Source organism: Zeus faber, assembly GCF_960531495.2.
Source record: "Zeus faber genome assembly, chromosome: 2".
Classification (NCBI taxonomy): Eukaryota; Metazoa; Chordata; class Actinopteri; order Zeiformes; family Zeidae; genus Zeus; species Zeus faber.
The window spans coordinates 20,766,147-20,784,612 of NC_137189.1; the positions used below are offsets into that span (position 1 = coordinate 20,766,147).

Here is an 18,466-nt window from a genome sequence, read left to right on the forward strand (position 1 = left end):
ATACCGTGAAAAAACACTATTCTGGTCCAGCATTCTACTGAAGTACTGGATATTAAATCTCCCTAGGGATTTAAAGTCAAATCAACAACATGACCTCATGTTTCAGCGTGAAGAGACATTGCATCCTTAATGCATCAAACCTCTATCGGTTCAGCTAAGTGTTAGTTGCTGTAATTGCAGTTTTGGTTGTGCTAATGCGCTAAGATTGATCAATTATGAAAATAATAATTTGTTGCAACCCTAGTACCATTGGCCCCCCGCATGCTGGAGAGATGGACTTCGGTCCAGAGTGACTTATGTTTGATACAACATTGTGGGCCACTGACATTTATCTGACCGGAAGAATTAATCAGACAGACGAGGATGAATCCTGATTTAATTGCATGGGGATTTGATCATCGGGCTATGTAGCAGGCTTTTTGAGACAAGAAACAAGCAAGACGGTGGGATTTGACATGACAAAATGCTTTTCCCTTCATTTCAATGGAGCATCGTGTTTCCCATGCTCATTTGCTCAATTAGACCAAATAATGCAAACAGAAGGCTATGCCATCGATCATTTGGGGAAAATCCCCCACCCAAATTGAAATACCGTATTTCCTCAAATAGCAACCGTGGACTTCTATTTACCTAAACTGCAGAGGGTACCAGGCCTTTATTGGAAGCAGGCTTGTATTAGAAGCAGGCTTTATATCTAATTCCCTCTGTTTTATTAGTATTTTTAATCATATTTTAGTATGAACTTCTGTCTGGGTGCCATGCCATGCAAACACATGTATGGTGAAAAAAGAGAGCTCGTAGCCACCGTAAAAGTCGCACTTAGCCGACAAGGGAATTCGTTTTCCGAGTTTGCCTTAAACGCTGGAGAGTGAGAGTGCTCAGAACAGGGTGTTTGCCCTATGAAGAGATCTATGTTCTGCTCTGCAGCAGTAGGAAACAGAGTAAATTAAATACACCTACAAAAAAAAAAAAAGACACTGTTTGGTTTGTTTTGCTTTGTTTGGGAGCGGAGCTCCGCATAAAAACAGCACCTCAGCTCTCATCAGTTTTTGCCCCAGTCTTTATTTGAGGCAAGCTTGTATTTGTTCCTGTAGACCACGCCCCCGGCATTTATTAGAGGCCTGGTTTTTATTTGACTACTGGTGTATATTTGAGGAAATACAGTATATGAAAGAGTGTCAATTCAATAGGAAGGTGGATATGATGTGGGTTATTATAAATCCCTGTTCTGCCAGCTGTACTGTGGACACAAGATATTATATGGCTCCGCCTCTCTCGGCCTGATGGGTCTGTGTAAACATTGAATGTGTTCGCTTAAATCAAGGCCAAATCAATACAGTTTGGATAAATATCCCTTAATCATAGTTTCAAATTTAACCCTAGTTCAGGCAGGACCACACCACTCACCCACCCACCAAGGAAGGATGCAATGAAAATAATAACAAAACCTTAGGGAGAACCTTGAAACAGGAATCAAGGAATGGCCATTAAAAATGGTTGGAATGCAAAAGGTGGCAGTGTACAGCAATAATTCCAAAAAACAATATGAGCATGAAGTGAGTTGATAATAATACAGAATTTAAAAAAAAGTAATAATTTCTCTAGAAACAGTCAATTTGGGGCTAAAGGCTATGAAACCAATCCACTGAAATCAATAAGACAGCTTGTTTCTTCATGAAATGGCTCTCAAGGCTGGCCCTTAATGTTTCAAAACAAGGCTCCAGCCTCTGCCCGTCACGTCTGTTATAACCGTGTGCGATGACGTGCTGACACTCACCTTAGCTTCAGACGTGGGTTCCAGGTAACAGAGACGGTTGCCGAGACCCTCGGCCGACAGGCAGAACTTGCGGTTTTCCTTCTGGATGGTGGCCACGCTCTGCAGCACCACCTCGTCATCCTGGCGGGCGAGAAGCAGGGGTTAGAGGCGGAGGAGAGGGAAGGGCCTTCCCAGACAAACACCATTGTTGCTTTTTGACGCTCCAGATAATTATTTTAGTGCATAAACAGAATATTTGGTTCTGAGAGTTGATTTTGACTTTGTTGACGTTGCCCTGGTTGTAAGTCCACCTCAAAGTACAGCGGATCAGATGGAGTACAGACGAATGGACTAGAAGGGGACTCAAATGTGTCTTTTCTTGCTTATGCTTCACCATATGAAATTTTACGGAATAATACCTTTTGCTGCCATTTTGTTTTGTAACAGGAAGGCGACGCTGACGTTTTCCAATTGGAAAATAAAGGTGAAAGTGAAAATACTTTGATTACTGAACACTGGGATTAATTTTGAACCAATACAAGAGGTTTCCAAAGATTATAAATAACTTCTTTCACTGAATAGAATAGATTGATTCCTGTTGTTATGGTTTAAAATAAAAATGATGTATAACATATCTGAAATGTGTATAAACAGCTGATCTGTAAACATATTTATACCAGGGTGAGATTTTGAGATATATCCAATCGAATACAGCAGCACAAACAAAAAATAGTTCAATAAATAAACGCGCCATTTGAACAGCAGGAGGTTGAAACTAAACACGGAACAGAAATAGCTTAATCACAGAGCTAGCAAGGAGAGCGAGCGAGAGAGGAGATAGCTTCTGAGCCGGTTACATCACAGTGAATGTGAATCTATAAAGTTATTAACGTGTGCGACCCCGTGCTTTCCTGGGTGTCTGTTGGTACATGCGCTTATCTGTTTGTTAGGCTTAGGCCAATATTTGATAATATTGAATATCACGATATCTGCCACCACCCTATGTGCTATTTTCACAGTATCGAAAAATCCGCCCCCACGGGGCCGGGGTGATCGACGGACGGACCAGCGGAGCGCAGAGCAGATGTATGTGGACGTATGCGTGCAACAGCAAGGAAGCGGATGGAAGATTTGGACATGGTGGTGCGGATGGTACGGTGATTAAGTGGCGGGTCCAGGTTATTACCTGTAGTAATTTTAAAAAACTATTATACAGAGCTGCCAAGTCTCACGTTTCACGCATATCAACCAGATCACACGCTCACATCCCACACCTCGTGATTTATCACGCTGATCCCAAAATAAGTACAATTGCTTTTTTATTTTATATTCTACTTATATATTTCCTCACTCGCGCTTGCTTGGTGCTCATCACTGTTCCTTGGTGAAAGGGAGATGCTTTTTACACGCATGTTACATGAACGCCCACGGGCAACTTAGTTGGAGTGGCATAAAGCATCTGTTCTCCGTGATCCCACGTAAAGGTTCATCGTTTCTCCAAAAAAACAAATACAGAGTGTTTTTATTGACGGAAAAACGATATTCGGAATCGAAAATTTGGGCTGGACTGCATCGCAATTAAAAATTTGGGATATCGCCCAAGCCTAGTGTTTGTGCCTTCCAAGTTTGAACATATTTGTGTGTGTGTTTGCGTGTCTAAATCGATGTGTGGCCATGCACGCGTGATGGAGGCTACGTGTGTGTATGCACTTTCTGCTAGCTTACATCCCACATGTGATGGTTGCCATGGTTGTGGCTCCCAGCAGCTTAGCGGGGGTATTAATTTGACAGATAAAAAGGCAGCTTGTGGAGCTCCCACAGACGGAGAAGAGAAGATAAGCAGTCAAGCAGACAATATGTGAAACGATGGCAAGCTAATGAATGTACTATGGTAAAGGAGGCTATGTAACACACTGTTAGATGGTATTTCTGTCTTTGAAAGAATGTGCAAGTAGGTGTAGGTGTGCAATTTTTATATTGTCTAATCAAAAAATCCAGACAGAAAAATGTGCCATGCATCTCTCCAGTTCCCCAGTTATGATGTGGCAGCAGTGACTTTGACCGCGGACACCAGGATGACTTTCTGGACATGAGGGTTTATTTTCTGAGATTCAAGGAAAGTGATTTGCAATCCACTCGCACACACATTGACGCACCGACGGAGATGTCCACTGTGCGAGTTGACAACCAGCTCGCCAGGAGCAGTTGGAGGTTCGGTGCATAATCGGTAGCATTGGACAATTGGTGACATATAGAGAAGAAGGCTTAGAATCTACACCCACACGGCCAAACAAGGCTTTAACAAGGCTTCTTAGCCTTCATAGCTAAGGGGTCAGGCTACGAAGTTTGCATCCTGTGTAAGCAAGCTAAAATGAAACCAGTGCAGGGGAGTCGATGAAGTACCAGGCGCAAAGAGCTAAAGAGATTTTAACAGTGGATTCCAACTACAGTCCTAATGCCTTGGACTCAATTCACAAGTTAGGAAAATTGACACCCTGGGACCTAAATCTGGATATATACGACACCTGGAGTTATAGGTGGTGTGAGGCAGCAATTACTGGCTGGCCTCGGTGTAAAACAAACAGTCGGAAACAGTTGACACAATCTAATCTTAATCTTAATCTTGCACATCTGAAGAACGTAAAAAAAAAAAATGTACACACACAACTGCACAAATTCCAAACCGAGAGAAAAACAAAACGATGACTGCAAACGACGACACGATGCGAGGACACAATCAGGTCCGGAGAGTCGCTGCGCTTGCTTGGTTCCTCAGAGTGAAATGTCAGGGCAGACTGAGGGAGAGGCCAAGTTGGCAGCACAAAGAAGAGCAGACCGGCATATTAATTAATCCACCCTCTTGGGGTCCTCAGACAAGCGATTACGGAGTACCAAAAGCATCGATGTTGGCTCACAGTCGTCCATTCCTTTACTGGAAGGAGGACCCCAGCCACCACTCCCACCTCCGTAAAGCATAGGGAAACCTAATATAGAAATAGGCTGACCCCAGACTTGTCACCTCTTCAAAATTAAGCAAATATACAGCTTTTTATTTTTTTAGCTTTTTGGAATTCTGGTAGTGAGACCAAACAAATGGCAATGGCAGCCCAACAGTTTGGCAAATTCAGTCAGCTGAGTGAATCGAGGGCATTTTCAATTTGTTCATCTGATCAGACCAGGGCAAGCTGACAAGTCTGTACACAAAGGAATTTGCTCATGTTGCTATTGGATCTTCCAAACCAGAGGCAGTCACATTGTCGCATTGTGTCTGGACGCAAACTGGTCATAGCATGTACTGAATGAGCAAAATAAGTTTTGGCAAGATGGCAAATAGCAGTTTCTGAACATCTTTCACAACAGAATATTTTTCACAGAATAGCTGTATATTGACATTCCATTCCATTGCTCTTTGACGGTCTGTTATGATTAGGGATCCATCGATGGTTCTGCACCAGCTTTCACTGATGCATTCAAATAATGCTTGAGAGTCATACGATTCGTATGTCTGTTCTGTGAAAACAATACTGAGCCTAAAGCTGTGCTAAGAATGCCAATAGACAGTAGAGTCAGGTAGTCTGGAGCATTGAACCACTTGTTTGGGAATACATCTGGTACATGTAATTTCTCGTTCACAGACCGCAAATCTCTTTCTTTTAGGGCTCCAGGACTTGAAATAGATGTATCACAGTGTCAAATCACACTAATCACTGTCATATCTTCTTACAAAGCAGGGTACATGCAGCAGACGCTGCTGCTAATTAGAACCTGATATGTCTTTTCTCTAGAAGACATGGCCGATTCTCATTTTACCCCAACCAGAGTACACGTCCCATCTCCACCTTCACGTTTTGAATTTTTCCACTGTTCTGGACTCAGTTGATGTCGTGTATAAGATGTGGACAATCATTATTTTCATCATTGTTCATTTTTGGAGTCAACCAGAGCGAAAGGCTCTAAAACTCTCTCTCGGACCGACGCTGGTCTTGATGCAGAGCCAGAGAATCTGAATCTGCGACGATCATCTGCTAGACAGCTAAGGAGCAGCTTCAAGGTCTATGTATAGGACCCCCCCTGGCCCCTCACACCTGGGGCTTGAGGAGTGGGATGGGGGAGCAGCAACTTGACCCTGCCCTCTCCCCACCCCCACCACTTCCTTGCACCCCCCCATTCCTCTTTCACTCTGGACACACAACCCACCCTTGCCCATTGCTCACCCTTACACTCTGCCATCAAAGAAGCATTTCCCCAATGACGGCCTATGTGTCCGAAACGCTTCAAACAAATTCATTGGGAGTCGAGTTTTCAGAGTGCATTTCATTCTTCCTTGCAGTTACTTTTCTTGATTCTGCACATAAAGCCAAGCTAAGTTTGATGTACAACCCAGCCTTTCGTTATGTCAAGCCCAGTGCACTACCATCCATCTGGAAACTGTTCTCTTATTCCCACATCCACAAACAAACAATTGTTTTCTCCTAATCTCTCACTCCCTCGCTCATCGTTCAACAAGCCTCCATGGCGGTTTCAAACGGACAGTGACAGGTGTCTGTGTGTGGACGTGTGCGTGTGTATGTGTGCATGGCCCGATGCATCCCATCGGTCCGAAACCCGAGAACTCCCAGAGCTCCGGCTTACCAAATAAACCCCCAGCGCTCACCCCGCCACTGCCACCGATGTGAACTTGAGAAAAGGTGAATCTGCTCAATCCCTGAGCCAGGATATCTTGACATGCATGCGGCACACATACTGTGCAGGCCGAGAGACTGACTTTGGGTTCAGAGAAAACCTCCAGGGAGGGCAAATGGAAAGGAATTGGGCAAATTTTGACAACTTTGTCCCCTTGTTCGCGCTGTCTGGCTACGCAGTCCAAGTCCAAATAGCTGCTAGGGGGTCATGTTCCTCGTAAATGTCAGGCAAGGCGCTAAGTGAGGATTGAGCGTCGTGTTTTCAGTTAAGCTTAGCTAAGATTATTGAGATCAAAGAAGATACTGTGTAGATGTGCGAGGCATCAGCTTTTCGCCAGGTGAAGTTGGTGCCTCTGAAAGCTGCAGTTCAGACTGCCCACTTTACACAGCACCGTTTCCCATGGTTCCCACGCATAACAAGGATACCAGTATGTATTAACGAGCCAGGCACCCTGGATAGGAAACCAAATGCAGTTTCGTGTCCCCCGCAGCTTGTCAAAACTATAACAAACCCTGGTCTAATAAATCAAAAGCACAGCACAGCCTAGACAAGTGAGCAAAGACCGCAGCTAAAAAAGCACTGGATTCACAAGTCATGAGTTATCTCGTCTGCTGTGTAGGTAAAAATAATGAGCCTATTATTCATGATGTGCCAAATTAATCTTTTTTTTTTTTTTTGTAGAGAGCAGTGGGAAGAGACAGGAAACGGGAGGTGGAGTCAGGGAGAGACACACAGCAAATAATCGCAGGCTGGATTGAAACCCACCGCAGCCGTTTTGCCTATATGGTTCGCATGCTTATGTGGTTGAGCCACCAGGACGCCCCGAGTGCCAAACAAATCTTGAATGCAAAAACAACATTCTAGCCTTGGGAGAGAAAAATATGAAGAGTGGGAAAAATAATGATCACATTTCTCGGAGAGAGTCGCACAGCTTACAAGAAACGTCCAAAAAAGAATGAGTCATTCAAGAGAAAGCAGATGTGAAAGAGAAAGCAAGAGAGGTAAAAAAGAGCAAGGGACTCAGACTCCTTGTGCCACTGTAATCAACCATTACAATTGCCTTTACAATTACAATTACGGGCTAATCATCACAGTGCAGGAAATACCAAAACCCTAGAGGTAGGAGGAATAATCAGAGCTAGACGTTCAAACAGAGAGAAGGTGTGACCGGGATGATTTAAACAAATCAAAGCCTGGTAACTCCCTCCCAAAATAGCCCTTCATCGTCAGCCTGGCACTGTGCTATCAACACTGGCAGCACCGGACTGCCATATTTCGAGCCTTTTCCTTAAAGGGGGACCTATTATGCTTATTTTTACACATGTTAATATAGGTCTCTGAAGTCCCAAAAACATGTCTTTGAGCTGTTTTGCTGAAAATACCACTGAGATTACACATTTTTAAAGGGGCTATTTCAATGTGTGTAGCTTTGATTGTGAATGAGCAGCCAAGCCCCTGGTTCTGAGCCAATGGGTTTTGACCTTTACTCCGGTTTCTGTTTTATTCACTCTGTAAACTTTCACTGATGACACCTTATCAGTGCACTAAAATCTGTTTCTAAACAAATTTGAGGTGAGAAACAAGCAGTCAACTTGCTGAATCAAGTTCCTCACTCATATTGGATCTACAAGGCCTAATTTAAAGAACAACACTGTAACTTTGTTATCATATTCAAAATCATTTTGATGGTACACTGATTTGTAATATGGAGAATGGGCACCCCCCCCAACACCTGTTATTGCACTATGTAATTTCTGTGTTTAGGTACAAAACAAGTGGGGAGGGAAGGGAAAAGTGTGTAAGGCTTTGTGGCACTACGTCACTTCCTTGATGTTTGGCTCGGTAATTACCGTTTTTTTTGGCTGGTAAAATAAATACATAAAAAATAAAAATTTATATACACTTGTCAGTCAAAATGTCCAGTAATAATGCTCATACAAAATGTAGCCGCTCCACCTCCTTTACGGCGCAGATGAGACGGGCCAGTGGTGCACCTGGCACCCGCACCTCCGCCAGCACTCGCTTTCATTGCGCCACGGGATTTGTTTCACCCTCTGTCTGTGCAAGCTGATCCGCCAGGCCGAGCACATCTGGTACCTACACCGGTAGCAGGGGGACCCATCCCTCCCTGGGCCGGCTTCAGTTAGCCGTAGGGAGAGAGGCTCGGGGTGAGCCGTGGCCGTGGCTCGCTGAAGCGGAGAGGTCCGTGCCAGGGGCACAGTAACCTGGGTTACAGCGCCCCGTGCAACCACACAATGCAGACTGATCAGAGAGCTGGTCGTAAGTCCAAACGGTTGTTAAACAGGGAGGTCGTTAAGTGAGGAGTACCTGTATGACAGAAAATAAGTAAAAGCATAACAAGTCCCCTTTAACAAGTGCAGCTGTGTACAGGGCACCGGGAACTAAAGATGAAATGTTGGTGCCTGTGAGTTATATGTCCACATCTCACTATCCATCAGCAGACCCGACAACTGCAGTGATGATGAGCTGATTCAATAGAAAATCTTTGGATAAATCGGTGTATGCTTACAATCGTCCATATTCACTTGGTGGACGTCTTCGGGGCACTCGGGAGCCAATGTCCGGAAAATCCTTCAGATGCCTCATGACGTGTCTCAGTGTTTTATTTGTATACCACTGACAGGACCAGATGGCTGGTGCAACGCAGAATTCAAACCTTTGAGTTCATTACCGAGGCCTCCCCTTGAGATTACTTAAGTCCTTCTATAAATATGTGGATTAGATGGAAAATGGGCTTTATTAAAATTTTGTATCATACATAATTGTTGTTTACATTGTAACTATCATTCCAGCCTGTCCAACACACAGAATTACAATTTACCTCCATTTTTATGGAGGTGAATCATAATATGGATATCCGTTCCAAGTGTAAATTTCCCGCACTTCTAAAAACATTAATAGCACTACCATCACAGTGTGATTCAGAGCTTTTTTTAGTTGATCTCAGCTGCCTCTCTGCCTCAGACAATCCTCTCAGGGGCTTTCTATTATTAAAAGCGAGATCTTTGAGAAAAAAAATCCTGTTTCACCACACTCAAATTATAACCACTATAAATAGGTTTGACTGCCAAAATAGAAAAGAACAAAATAGAATAGAATCTTTCTTAATAACACATTTAATGATATGCAGACTTTTAACCATCGCATGCATGCATGCGTCCGGTGCATTCTTAAGACACATTTGAATGCACGCGGTGCACCTGTCCTCGTCCGTACGTGCAACCCGCATGCATGCGTAGGCTTCTGAGACTCTCCTAACGCACCATGAAACCTCATGTCAAAAACAATAAGCAGCCGCACACCTGAGCGGTGAAGCAAAACAAAAGCAGTAATAGAAATTCTCCAGTCAAGTGATTTTTTTCCCCCGCATCACCGCAGAGCGGACGTGACAGACAGAAGGGGATTCAGTGAGTGTTTAAGGGTTTCACGGTTGGATCATTGGCAGCCTCTGACAAGGTAAACCTCCCGACGAGCCGGTGGAATCTGTCCCGGGCCCTTCCAAGCAACGGAACGTCATCTCCAGACAGCGACTGTCATGGTGGGACGCACACTGCAGATAGAAAACGGTGTACCTAAGGAAGCTGTTGGAATTCAAGCCAAGTTTACAACAAATTGACAAATTGTATGATGTTTGCCTTAAATTAAGGGCCACTGCGGCCATTTAACTTGATCTGAGACGCTATCAGTAATTCGCACTGACGCCATTGTTGCGTCATCGTGATCCATGAAAAATAACTAACACCCCTTTTCCAACATGCAAACTTACAAGGCGGAACGGCCTTAAATGAGAATGAACTTGGTAACCTCACAAGCGAAAACAAACCTCAATGAGCCTGACCGTCTGTGTCAATTTCAGTCTTCTGTTGATTAATGAAAGTAATTATTAAAGATGAGTCTCCCTACACCACAGCTCCCAGTGAATACTAATGCCACCGTTGCAAAGACCTCCAATGAATTACTGTCCATTGTAGAATAAGTACCTTCATTTCCGTGCTTAAGCCATAACAAGGCCAGCAGTTTACTACAATTTTGATTCTATCGGTATCAGGGGTCTATCGGGGTCATCAGATTTCAGGTTATGATTAATGACATAATGCGTAGTCACTGTAAGCCACTCAAACTTATCGCCTTTGATTGAATCAGTTCTTCTCGGTCCTTCTCAGTTCTCTGTTTTGTGCCATTTCAAGCGGACAAGTGAAGGCAGACAGACGGCCCCTTAAAACATGTTTCTTCACAAGTTCTACTTCATTAATCCACACACTGAAAACAAAAAACACATCCTTTCGGTCCGAAATATATTTCACCTATAAACATAAATTCAATTTCCCTTATTGTATTTGAATGGATGGCCTTTTTGGAGATAAAACCTTTCCAGAGAACTCCCGACCTCTTCGTCTGCGTTGGCCCATACCGGAGACAATGAACAGCCATGTCTGAGGACCTTCATAATTCATGGGCATTTCATAAGCCTTGTCAACACTGGTTTGAGGTTGTGCACATAATGCAAAGTTCTGACAGCTCTCTGGCAAATAAAGAGGCTACAGGGGCACTGAAAGGGGTTACACTGTCCTCTCTAGTAGCAGGGGCAGGTTTAAATAAAAGCGCTGTCTACAGTTGTGATAACACCCGTTTTATTGTATAAGTCCTTATACAAACATGAGATATAGTCACCAAACAAGAGAATCACCAATTTAACTACACTAACACTGTAAATTTGGTATTTTCTATTAAAACATGTGGTATTAGTTATTAAAAACGTAGGGTTTCTTCAGCTTGTGTGTATTGAGAATGCTTCACTCACATCCACTTGTTGTCGAGAAATCAGTGAAAATATGATCAGCAGAAAACGTCCATAAAACATAAATTGGTTCGCATTCATAATCCTTCACATAATTGCAAAAGGAACTTCTGTGCAGCACAAAAAGAGAAGTAAATGAAAAATGGAATACTTATCTACCAAGATGCTAAATAACTTCCATCCCACTGCCCTGCTATCAGAACTCCCAGTGTTTCCCAAAGTGCGGGCTGCGGCCCCCTGGTGGGCCGTGAAGTTACTGCAGGTGGGCCACGAGAGGTCATTTACAGTAAATAAACATATAGTTTTCAATTTTAAATTTTGTAATTAAGTTTGAAATTACCATAAAATGTTTACATTCAAAAAAGCAATCAGAGCCAATGAAACAAAGCCATAGGATTTAAATTACGTGTTATTCTTTATTTATCGAACCTAGTTTATTTTATTTGCAAACCCTATTTTTACATTTGTTGCTTTACAAATTGTCAGAGGTCCGTGTTCACATAGAATGGTTTTGTTTATGAAATAAAAAAATATATAGGGAAATACTTAGACTATGTCTCGTGTGTTGATCGAGTTGTGATTAAAGATTTGGGTGGGCCACAGAAGATTTTTTAGATTTTAAATTGCGTTCAAATTGTTTGAACCATTCAAATATTCTTGTAATTAGTTGATTAATCTATACAATTCATATAGATCATAAAATCAGGGTAAAAAAAAGTGAATGATGATATATCCTCTTTGGAAGATACTGTATCTTACTCCAAGCAGACATGTTGAAATTGCTTAATATATTCCTCTTGCCGTCTAAAATAGCTTTTAATTCTATAATATGGAACAACGACAAGCAGCTGTCATTTGGCGCATGTTGGAAAATTTCACACAGTATGACTTACGATATTACGGTATTACCAAAATGTAATTTGACTTAAAAATCGAATACTCAATTAATGGCTCGCCCCTAATTGAAACCCATGCAAGTAAAGTTCAAGTGGTTGAAGCGTCTGCCACCTTCATGTCAAGGTTGAGGGAAATTGGAATGGAATGGGAAGGAGGAAGGGAGGAAGAGGGCTGCTGTCCCCCACCACAGAGCAGCCGCAAGCGCTGCGCTTTACCGGGGCGTCGGCCACGCCGCGGGACACAGCGCGGTGGCTGCACCACCGGGCGCGGCTCGATCAATACGGAGGAAATCCTTCCCATTCAATTCAGTTCAACGCAGAGAGGAGGTTCACCTGAGGCTCTACCGCAGAGCACGACTCGGCTCACTCCGTCTCCATCCATCTGCCCGCCTCTCGGGGATCTCTCTCTCTCTCTCTTTCCCTCGCTCTCCCCCTCTCTCTCTCTCTCTCTCTTTCTATCCTTGGATTAGTCACGGCCGGAGATAACTTTGTTTGGTGCAACGCAATCACACTTACAGGCTCTGTCTGCTAGAGGCTCACTGTAAAGACTGTTTGATTGACTTTTTCGCATGGTGCTTAGGGCTGGGGAAAAACACAGTTACAATATCAATATTGTGATATGAGACTAGATAGTCTGGGATTTTGGTGAATTGTGGTTTACTTTATTAGCTGTTCAATGCATCTACCTGCTCATCCACATCACTTTTTACACATTCATTTTACCCATCAGTTGCCTCTCATTAAGTGTTTGGCAAATATTCCTTGTGTGTAAATATCTTATGAAAGCACCAATAGTCATCCCCAAATGGTTGATATCAGGGTACTCGTGTTATGATTATTCAAACCCTTTTCATGGATCAATACCTCTACTGTGAATACGTCAAGTCAGAATAAACATGACTCCCTACAACGCTCGTGCTTTAAAGGGTAGCACCGCTTGGATCATTATCTTCATCCAGATCCACCACGTCAAACTCCTTGTCTGTGCAAAGCAGCTGATGAATACATTTGTTTCTGTTCCATATCAGTGGGTGCCAACAAAATCAGAGCCACTCCCGAAAGCTGGCGCATTTGGACGAAACATTTGTCAAATAAGCCCGGCTCTCGTCGTGTTTAGTTCGAAGGATTTGTCGTAGAGTGAAACCTATTGCCCTTGAGGTGTTTTGAAGAGGTTTCACTCCCTCCCCTGCTTTGTGATTGCGCTGCATTTGAGAGACACATTGTGATGGGTAATAGTTATGTCACTTCGCGTTGCTTAGCTGTTGATTTCTAAATGGTAGTTTAATCCCTAATAAAAATGCCGTCAGTGCCACTGGCCACGCGGTGGCCCGGATGAAGCCACGACCCCGGTGCGGTTGGGTGCCAGGCAGCCAGGGCTGTATGTGCTGTGGAAGCATTAGCTTTTAAAAGGCTAAATTTAAACCCTCCGAGTAAACCGCCTTGGTATGCAGCAAGGCTTCTAGAACAACATAAACTCCAAATGAGCTTCGGGCAGCAGCTACCGGGCGGAGAGGAAAGCCTGGATCACCTGGCTATACAGCTTTAAAGACAATGAAGTTGCGTTTTTTTTTTGTGTGTGATTTTTTTTGTTTTTATCGAGAGCAACTTTTTCCTGTTCACATTCCAGCAGAGTCAACACATGCATACAAATAAAGCTCCCAACAACATTTTAAAAACCACCGTCCACATAGTTGTGATCACCATCATGAATTCAATTACTAAGCAGTGAGTGATAATACCGTGCACACTAGGGCTGAGCAATGTGGCCAAAATATCATGTTGTATATTTTCATTATTTTTCATGATATCACAGTGTGTGAAGGGTAATATCATTGACTTATGGAGTATTTTGAGGACTCTCGTTAAGGAGTGATTATATAACATCAATCCTTAATCACACTGCTGCATACTACTGCAATTTGTTGATTAACTCTTAAATCTCATGACTTGTGATGACACCGTCTAGTAGGATCGCCCAGAGCTAGAGCGCAAACATGAAGCATTAAAGAGAAAACTATTAATTTGTTAATGACTTTTGCCGTCACTCTGAGCCGAAGGACTGATGACAAAATCTGCCACGCCTTGTGCAAAACAAGCCCAGCCTGTAGAGGGAGTGTCAATGTGAGCGCCTAAGCACAGTTACACACTATTGCACGGTAACTTCGAAGGACCTCAACAATGAATGCTTGGGGAGGACGGGAAGCATCAACGATTAATGAGTGAGAGTCAGGTTAAAGTTTCAAGAAGGGCCGCCTGTCTGCGTCCGGGAGGTGAAACATTGTTTTGCCTCTCGGCTCCTTTGCATTGTTATTTCCTTTGACAAGGAAGGCTCCCCTCTCTGCCCAGTCACACTAACACAGCAAGGTGAGACTCAATACGCGCTGTGCGTCATGCAGCCGGGCTGAAATTTAATCAGAATGTCCCGGCCATCGTCGTTGGCCAAGAGCGATATCAAATACTGGGAGCGCTTGAGGTCGGTGTATTGCAGATAGATTCGCTTATTGGGAATTTCAAAAACGGATCATTTCTCGTCAGCTGGTTTCAGGGGAAAAAAGACAATATCTATTTGGGTGCTGTGGCTCACTGCAACAAAGACACACTCTGATGCAAACAGCGCAGACACGTCAGCACTACCATATCCTCTAATGAAACCAAGAGTCCAGATCAAAGCCAAATATTGAGGCGTGAAAATCAAACATGCAACGCGGCGCAAGGCGAGCGCCGCGGGAGGCCCTTTTCGTTGAGTGATTCCTGTGTATTTTTAAAAAAAGCTTTCGTTGGTGGCTTGCGGTTATGAGATGTTTCTCTCAGCACCCAAGTTAAATTACAAGGGTGTGTATTCTTGAGGGAAGCCCCCTTCGAAATAGCTGTTGTCATCAAATAATCAACATGCCATTGTGACAGTGGAATTTGAGGATCAGCATATGCAGGCACACTGGACACTAGGGGCTGTTAAATGCAGGGTCCTGCCTGTCTCTTGCACCCACAGGCCATATGGATGAACATGTCAGCCCTTATGTCACTGCAAGTTACAGAAAGCAGATTCAACTATTTTATCATTGTCCTTATTTTTAGGGTTATTTGAATTATATCCAACATACTATCCCAAACCGTGAAAATCTGAATGACTATTAACATCAAGCGACCGAATAACCCATTCAGAATGTTGATGATTAAATGATGGAAATATTTCTGAATAACATATATGTTGCTGTAATACTGCAGTAATATTGCTGAAGAAATAAGCCATAATTGTGCAAACTTTGGTCAATATCAACATAACAACAAACAAACAAAATGTCTCAATGTCAGCACCGCCTGCAGAACCAGCTTGCTTGTTTTTTATCTTGGCCATTTAACGTCCTCATTCCAGTAGAGAATGGATATGGGCGAGGTCAGATATTTGAGAAATAAAAATGCAGAGAAATCTAGGGAGGAGCTAAGATACAGACCAACATGGTTTAGGAAGGCATGGCATGGCGGGATGCTGCTGCACATAAACATATTGCTTATAGCGTTCAAATACACAAGACAAACATGTAACTTACACCAGTATCAATTCTGGCACTAAACAATGCCTGCCTACATACTATATCAATTTGGCCCTATAGACTAAGTAGACAGTCCAAAGTTCTGATATAAAATCACTGGATATTGTAACATGCCTAATTTATATATTAAAAAAAACTAAACGCATGAGGCGTTAATACGGCATGGGCGATCCCCACCACACAAACATAGAATCTGTCATATCATTTACAAGCTGAATCGCTGCGCATACAGCCGAGCAATCTGCGCCAAACAACTAAAATAGTAATTCGCTGAGGGTGAATTACACTTGACAACTTACTGAAACTTGTTTCGCTGCCAATGACAATTCATAAAGAGTGATAAATAGAAAATCTTATTGCTAATACATAAAATTCTCTGTGTTGGCTGGATTACACTACAAGTCCCTGGATTCCACTCAAAACCTCAACAAGTTTTTTTTCAAGTTTTTCCAGGTATAGCCTAGACTGGTCACTTCCTTTTTTCAAAAGTACATTCTGATAAATTGATGCAGAGTGACGCGGGGTTTTTAATCACTTGAGGAGGTGGGGATATTTTTTAACCCAGGCTGCAGATTTTTTTGTGAATATTCATCCATATTGACTGTTGGCTGACCACAACTAGCCACTCTGGTTTATCATATTCATTGTGGCCGCCTTTCACTCCTTTCAAGTGCCAGTGAGTGCATTTATTTTATTTTATTTTTTCAGAAAGGCAGATCCGCCAGCAACAATGACAACAGCACAGAAAGGAGCAGACGCATAACGCAAATACAAAGAATGTCTGTTTCTTATAAAGTGCTAGGTTAATAGAGAATCCAATCTGTGATTTTTTTTTTTTTTTTTTTAACAAAATAGTGTGACGGATTACCACTTTAATGCCTATGTGTTAATGTGGAAAGGACAGCGTTGGAGTCGTTTTGCCATTGCACCTGCAGATGGGACTCTCATTAAAATTCCCCAGTTGAGGTCATGTCGACAGGTGCACATGACGCCCTGTCACCCTGCGGCACCCTGCAGGACACCTGCGGCAAGTGAGCACGGTGCACACCAAAAAATTAAAAAATAAAACAAATCTGCAACATAAGCCCCGAAACGCGCGTCACAAGCCAATTCCATCGCCAGTACAAAGAAAAATCCGACCGTTTAACTTCAGCCCGGTGATTTGACCGCTCGCTGACAGGCAACTGGTTATGCGAGGAAGAAAAAAAACAATAAGACAACTAGAGACTGAGCGCAAACTATGCATTAAAAAGAGACGTAGCGGACGATCTCTAGGCTACTTACAGTTCTCAGGAACTGAATCTCATCTTCCCCTTCTCCGCCCTCAGCCATGGCTGGAAAGCAGCCTGCTCAGACTCTGGAAGCCACCGCTGACTGGAGGCAGAAACGCGATGCTCTTCCCCTCAAGCCGATATTAGCGTCGAGCTCCACAGCCATATAGGGCTCCGTGCACACCACCACCACCACCCCCCTCCGCGCACCCTGCACCCTCCCTACACCCGGCACCCTCCCTGTACCCTGCACCCTCCCTACACCCGGCACCCTCTCTACACCCAGCACTCCCCCTGTACCCTGCACCCTCCCTACCCCCAGCACCCTCCCTACATCCAGCACTCTCCTTGTACCCTGCACCCTCCCTACATCCCGCACCCTCTCTACACCCACCACTCTCCCTGTACCCTGCACCCTCCCTACACCCGGCACCCTCTCTACACCCAGCACTCTCCCTACACCCAGCACCCTCCCTATACCCAGCACTCTCCCTGTACACTGTACCCTCCCTACACCCAGCACCGTCCCTGTATCCAGCACCCCCCCCTGTACCCAGCACCCTCCCTTCACCCAGCACCCACCTGTACCCAGCACCCTCCCTACACCCAGCACCCTCTCTGTACCCAGCACCCCCCCTACACCCAGCACCCTCTCTTTACCCAGCACCCCCCCTACGCCCAGCACCCTCTCTTTACCCAGCAACCCCCTACACCCAGCACCCCCCCCCCCCCTGTACCTTGCACCCTCCCTACACCCACACCCTCCCTGTATCCAGCACCCTCCCTACACCCTGAACCCTCCCTACACCCAGTACCCCCCTGTACACTGCACCCTCCCTGTACACTGCATCCTCCCTACACCCAACACCTTCCCTGTACCCAGCACCCTCCCTACACCCTGCCCCTTCCCTAACCCAGCACCCTCCCTAAACCCAGCACCCTCCCGCTACCCAGCACGCTCCCTACACCCTGCAACCAGCACCCTCCCCACACCCAGCACGCTCCCTACACCTTGCCTGAACCCTGCACCCTCCCCACACCGGCACCCTTGACCCTCCCTGCATTCCACATCCTCCTTACACCCTGTACTCAGCACCCAGTGCAGTGTATAGGGGGAGTGCAGTGTACAGGGGGTACACTGCACCCTCCCTGTACACTGCACCCTCTATGTACCCAGCACCCTTCTTCCACCCGGCACCCTTGACCCTCCCTGCATTTCGCACCCTCCTTACACCCTGTACTCAGCACCCTCCCGACACTTTATACCCAGTATGCTCCCTACACCCTGCACCCAGCACCCTCCCTGTACCCAGCACCCTGCCTACACCCTGTACCAGCACTCTCCCCACATCCTGCACCCAGCACCCTCCTTGTACCTTGAACTCTGCAGCCACCCAACACCCTCTGGGATGGACACGGCAGTAAAGTGATGCTCAATAAGAGTCAAGAAGATGCAAATAAAGGGTCTTTGTTGTGTGATTTGTTTCTAG

General features: G+C 44.5%; 1 protein-coding gene across 1 annotated transcript in view; it reads right to left on the reverse strand.

The window, feature by feature from the left end:
- Positions 1–17,052, reverse strand: part of ryr3 (ryanodine receptor 3) — a 126,609-nt gene extending 109,557 nt beyond the window's left edge. The window contains exons 1-2 of the mRNA XM_080024059.1: positions 16,990–17,052; positions 1,778–1,897 (exon numbers count right to left, since the gene is read on the reverse strand). Coding sequence (XP_079880185.1) covers positions 1,778–1,897; positions 16,990–17,037 — 168 coding nt within the window. The 5' untranslated portion in view covers positions 17,038–17,052. The remainder of the gene's footprint in view (positions 1–1,777; positions 1,898–16,989) is intronic.
- Between the last annotated feature and the right edge of the window lie 1,414 nt (positions 17,053–18,466).